The sequence below is a fragment of the Colobus angolensis genome, unplaced genomic scaffold (assembly GCF_000951035.1).
Source record: "Colobus angolensis palliatus isolate OR3802 unplaced genomic scaffold, Cang.pa_1.0 Scaffold65, whole genome shotgun sequence".
Taxonomy (NCBI): Eukaryota; Metazoa; Chordata; class Mammalia; order Primates; family Cercopithecidae; genus Colobus; species Colobus angolensis.
This window is the reverse complement of record NW_012120154.1, coordinates 3,861,312-3,867,333: the sequence shown is the minus strand read 5'-3', so window position 1 is coordinate 3,867,333 and position 6,022 is coordinate 3,861,312. Positions and strand designations below refer to the sequence as shown.

Sequence of the window (6,022 nt, the reverse complement as noted above, 5' to 3'; positions counted from 1 at the left end):
GGAGGCTGAGGCAGGAGAATGGCTTGAACCCGGGAGGTGGAGGTTGCAATGAGCCGAGATGGTGCCACTGCCCTCCAGCCTGGGCGACAGAGCGAGACTGTCTCAAAAACAAAACAGAAAAACAAGAAATGGGGGGAATTCCTCAGATTCTGATTGAAGGAAGTAAAACTGGGAAGGGCAGACTATCAGGTGGCTGCTGCTGGGCCCACCTCTCCCTCCCTGGGGTTACACAGGCTATTGCCAACACTTGTCTCCACAAGTCTGCTTCTTCTCTGTCTTCTCCATGGATCCCCAGACCCTGTGGCCTCTTCCAGTTGTCGAGTCCATCTCTTGACTGAGTCAGGGTCTCAATTTCAAATTCCTGACCTTGGCTTGAGAGAGGCATCTAAGCCCTTGTCTCATCAGCCTTGGTCAGAGAGGTGGAGTCACTTGGTACGGACAGTGAGACCTGTAAGAGGAGGGTATGGGGTCTGCCCTAATTACTAGTCCAAAGGGACAAAGAAAGGTAGAATATGAGAGGTGCCTGGACCCCTCCCCTTACCTTGAGCTCCTCTGTTTTCTCTCCAGACACTGGCGGTGGAGGCCGGAGCGCAGGACAGCACTGGGCAAAGCTCCGGGGAGAAAGTGGGTTCTTCTCCCTGGAGCGGCACCGGTCAACACTGACCCAGGCTTCCTCCATGACACCACACAGCGGACCTCGAAGCACCACGCCTCGGGCTTCCCCTGCCCAAAGGGACACTGCTCAGGCTGCCTCTACACGTGAAACCCCCCGAGCCTCCTCTCCCCACCGAATCACCCAGAGGGACACCTCCAGGGCCTCATCCACCCAACAGGACACCTCCAGGGCCTCATTTACACAGCGGAACACCCCCAGAGCTTCCTCTCCCTCACGAAGCACCCAACAGGATAACCCCAGAACCTCGTCCAACCAACAAAATAATCCTCAATATTCCTCTCCCCAAAGAGCCACCCAACAAGATAACCCTAGAACCTCTTCTACCCAGCAGGACAACCCCCAAAGTTCTTTTCCTACTTGTACTCCCCAGTGGGACAACCCCAGGACACCCTGTGCCCGACGGGATGATCCTAGAGCCTCCTCTCCCAACAGAGCCACCCAACGAGACAACCCCAGAACATCTTGTGCCCAGCGGGATGATCCCAGAGCCTCCTCTCCCAATAGAGTCACAAGAGACAATCCCAGAATATCCTGTGCCCAGCGGGACAATCCCAGAGCCTCCTCTCCCAACAGAACCACCCAACAGGACAACCCCAGAACATCCTGTGCCCAGCGGGACAATCCCAGAACCTTCTCTCAGATCAAAGCTACCCAACAGGACAACCCCAGAATGTCCTGTGCCCAGCGGGACGATCCCAGAGCCTCCTCTCCCAGTAGAGCCACCCAGCGAGACAACCCCAGAACTTCCTGTGCCCAGCGGGACAATCCCAGAGCCTCCTCTCCCAACAGAACCACCCAAGGAGACAACCCCAGAACATCCTGTGCCCAGCGGGATGATATCAGAGCCTCCTCTCCCAGTAGAGCCACCGAACAGGACAACCCCAGAACATCCTGTGCCCAGCGGGACAATCCCAGAGCCTTCTCTCCCAACAGAACCACCCAACGAGACAACCCCAGAACTTACTGTGCCCAGCGGGACAATCCCAGAGCCTCCTCTCCCAACAGAACCACCCAACGAGACAATCCCAGAACATCCTGTGCCCAGCGAGACAATCCCAGAGCCTCCTCTCCCAATAGAGCTTCCCAACAGGACAACCCCAGAACTTCTATTCAACAGAACATCCCCAGATCATCTTCTACCCAACAAGACAACCCTAAAACCTCTTGTACCAAATGGGATAACCTCAGACCCACTCGTACACAGCGGGACCGCACACAGTCCTTTTCCTTTCAACGAGACAACCCTGGAACCTCCTCATCTCAATGCTGCACCCAAAAGGAGAATCTGAGACCATCATCTCCCCACCGCTCCACTCAATGGAACAATCCCAGGAATTCGTCTCCACATCGTACTAACAAAGACATCCCCTGGGCCTCCTTTCCCCTCCGGCCAACTCAGAGTGATGGTCCCCGAACCTCTTCCCCATCTCGCTCCAAGCAAAATGAGGTTCCCTGGGCATCCATCGCCCTCCGGCCAACCCAAGGTGACAGGCCTCAGACATCCTCTCCCAGCAGGCCTGCCCAGCATGACCCACCCCAGTCCTCCTTTGGCCCCACCCAGTACAACTTGCCATCCCGGGCCACCTCTTCCTCCCATAACCCAGGCCACCAGAGCACCTCCCGGACTTCCTCACCTGTGTACCCTGCTGCCTGTGGGGTTCCCTTGACCTATCCTGAGCCCTCCCAGCCTCCATGTGCTGTGTGCATTGGGCACCGGGATGCCCCTCGAGCCTCTTCGCCCCCTCGCTATTTGCAGCACGACCCCTTCCCCTTCTTCCCAGAGCCCCACGCCCCAGAGAGCGAATCACCCCACCACGAGCCTCCCTATATACCACCTGCTGTGTGCATTGGACACCGAGATGCCCCCCAGGCGTCCTCACCCCCCCGCCACACCCAATATGACCCCTTCCCCTTTCTCCCAGACACATCAGATGCCGAGCATCGGTGTCAGTCCCCCCAACATGAGCCCCTACAGCTCCCCGCACCTGTATGTATTGGGTACCGAGACGCACCCCGGGCCTCCTCCCCACCACGCCAGGCCCCAGAGCCTTCCCTCTTATTCCAGGACCTCCCCAGGGCCAGCACAGAGAGCCTTGTCCCTTCCATGGACTCTCTGCACGAGCGCCCCCAAATCCCCACCCCTGTGTGCATTGGGCACCGGGATGCACCCTCCTTCTCATCCCCACCACGCCAGGCTCCTGAGCCATCCCTCTTCTTCCAGGACCCCCCTGGAACTAGTATGGAGAGTCTGGCCCCCTCCACTGACTCTCTGCATGGCTCCCCAGTGCTGATCCCCCAAGTATGCATCGGGCACCGGGATGCACCCCGAGCCTCCTCCCCACCCCGCCACCCACCCAGTGACCTAGCGTTCCTGGCACCCTCACCTTCGCCGGGCAGCTCCGGGGGCTCCCGGGGCTCAGTGCCTCCCGGGGAGACCAGGCACAACTTGGAGCGGGAGGAGTACACCGTGCTGGCTGACCTGCCCCCACCCAGGAGGCTGGCCCAGAGACAGCCAGGGACCCAGGCGCAGCGCAGCAGTGGGGGCCGCACCCGCAGTCCTGGCCGCGCGGAGGTGGAGCGCCTCTTTGGGCAAGAGCGCAGGTGAGCCCAGGGGTGGGGTCAGCCAAGTGCGCTGGGGAGGAGGCTTGGCAGCAGGACAGGTGGAAGTTTCTCAGGGTTAGGATGCCAGGAGAGTGTTCAAATCCCCCTGGCTTGCCATTTACTGGCTGTGTGACCTTGGGCAAATCACTCCATTTCTCTGTTTCTGCATATTAGGAGTTTTCTGGTTTTGTGTGTGTGTGTGTGGTTAAGTGATGTCATTCACAGCCAGTCAGCCAGTGGTTAACAGCAAAGACTGCAGTCAGGAGGGCTGAGTCCAAATCCTGGGTCAAAGCCACAATTCAACTCATGTGACCTGACATAGGGAGTTAACCTACCTGAGCTTCAATTTCCTCATCTGTAATGGAGGGGAACATGAACCCATTCATTCAAATGAGGGTGAACTCTCTTTTTCTTTTTTCTTTTTTTTTTCTGAGGCAGAGTTTTGCTCTTGTTGCCCAGGCTGGAGTGCAATGGTGCGATCTTGGCTCACTGCAACCTCCACCTCCTGGGTTCGAGCGAATCTCCTGCCTCAGCCTCCCAAGTAGCTGGGATTACAGGGGCCCGCTACCACACCCGGCTAATTTTTTAAAAATATTTTTAGTAGAGATGGGGTTTTGCCATATTGGCCAGGCTGGTCTCAAACTCCTGACCTCAAGTGATCCGCCTGCCTCGGCCTCACAAAGTGCTAGGATTACAGGAGTGAGCCACTGCACCCGGCCAAAATGAGGGTGAACTCTCAAACCCTTTGATCCAGACTCATGGGTTTTTTTTTTCTTCCATGCATGAGGGAGAAGAAGAAAGTGCCCATTCTGTTTTTCCTGCCTTGGCAAAGAAAATTCATGGGTCCCTATGCATTTCAGAAAACAGTTATATCAGTTTAAAAATGTATGGCCAGGGCCAGGCATGTCGGCTCACGCCTGTAATCCCAGCACTTTGGGAGGCTGAGGCAGGTGGATCATGAGGTCAGGAGATCGAGACCATCCTGGCAAACACAGTGAAACCCCGTCTCTACTAAAAATACACAAAATTAGCTGGGCATGGTGGCGGGCACCTGCAGTCCCAGTGACTCGGGAGGCTGAGGCAGGAGAATGGCTTGAACCCGGGAGGCGGAGCTTGCAGGGAGCCAAGATCACACCACTGCACTCCAGCCTGGGCGACAGAGCAAGACCCTGTCTTAAAAAAAAAAAAAAAAAAAAAGTATGGCCAGAGTCACCCTATTTTAAGAAAGAAAGCTCACAGAATTACAGATTTTTAGCAGTCAAACATCCTGGGACAACTGAAGTCCAGGTGTCTTTTGAGTCTCCTTGGTCAGCAGCACTGGGCCTCCCTGGAAGGGGAGCATTTCCTCCTGATCCGGCTGAGATTTCTCTCCCCAGAAGTTCCAGCCCTCGAGTTTTCAAGGATCAGAGCTAGAATTCCTTTAGTTAGGGTCAAGAGAACAACAGCAACAAAAAGCAGTCTGGAAGTCTCAAAACTTTCCATGTATCTAATTCAGTGAATTTTTAGTATATTTACCAAGTTGTCCAACCACTGCCACAATCTAACTTTAGAACAGTTTCATCACCCTAAAGGGTATGGAATATTTTGTATCTAAAATTCCTCTTTGCTGCTCCTTGGGCAAGTTTTCTCCTGGATTTGAATCTGCATGAGAAACTTTATCAATCTTAGCTGGGTGCGGTGGCTCCCTCCTGTAATCCCAGCACCGGAGCTTGCAGTGAGCCGAGATCATGCCACTGCACTCCAGCCTGGGCAACAGAGTGAGGCTCCGTCTCCAAAAAAAAAAAAAAAAGTTAGCTGAATGTAGTGGCACACGCCTGCAGTCCCAGCTACTCAGGAAGCTGAGGCAGCAGTATTGCCTGAATTTGGGAGGTGGAGTTTGCAGTGAGCTGAGATTGTGTCATTGCACTCCAGCCTGGCAACAAGAGTGAAACTCCATCTCAAAAAACAAAAAAAAAGAAAGAAAAAAGAAACCTTATCTCTTGTTCTTCAAATTTCCTTTTCCAGTAAGCTTGATCATTTCATATCCAGATGACAACCATGTGGTCTCCAGTATTAGTATCATTCTTTCTTTTTTTTTGGAGACAGAGTCTCGCTGTTACCCAGGCTGGAGTACAGTGGCCGGATCTCAGCTCACTGCAAGCTCCGCCTCCCGGGTTCACGCCATTCTCCTGCCTCAGCCTCCCGAGTAGCTGGGACTACTGGCGCCGGCCACCACGCCCGGCTAGTTTTTGTATTTTTTAGTAGAGACGGGGTTTCACCGTGTTAGCCAGGATGGTCTCGATCTCCTGACCTCGTGATCCGCCCGTCTCGGCCTCCCAAAGTGCTGGGATTACAGGCTTGAGCCACCGCGCCCGGCCAGTATCATTCTTTCTTTGGCCTTAAAAACAAAAACAAAAACCCAGAGCAGTTTTAGGTTCACAGCAAAATTGAGCAGAAAGGGGAGAGTTCCATGCACAGCCTCTCCCACTACCAATATCCTGTACTAGACAGGTATGCTTGTTTCCAGCTCCTGGCCTCAAGGGATCCTCCTTTCTTGGCCTCTCAAAGGGCTGGTGAGCCACTGTACTGGGCAGTAGGGGATACATTTGTTACAGTCCTTGAACCTACACTGACAAATCACCCAAAGTTTAGGGTTCACTCTAGGTGATGTACAGCCTACGGACTTGAATGAACGTATAATGACAAGTATCCACCATTGTAACATCATGGAGTAGTTTCACCCTAAAAGTCTTCACTGTCTTTGAC

General features: G+C 54.2%; 1 protein-coding gene across 1 annotated transcript in view; it reads left to right on the top strand.

The window, feature by feature from the left end:
* Positions 1 to 6,022, top strand: part of TRIOBP (TRIO and F-actin binding protein) — a 98,707-nt gene that overhangs the window by 33,876 nt on the left and 58,809 nt on the right. Inside the window, exon 7 of the mRNA XM_011925681.1 lies at positions 568 to 3,277. Within this exon, the coding sequence (XP_011781071.1) occupies positions 568 to 3,277 (2,710 nt within the window). The remainder of the gene's footprint in view (positions 1 to 567; positions 3,278 to 6,022) is intronic.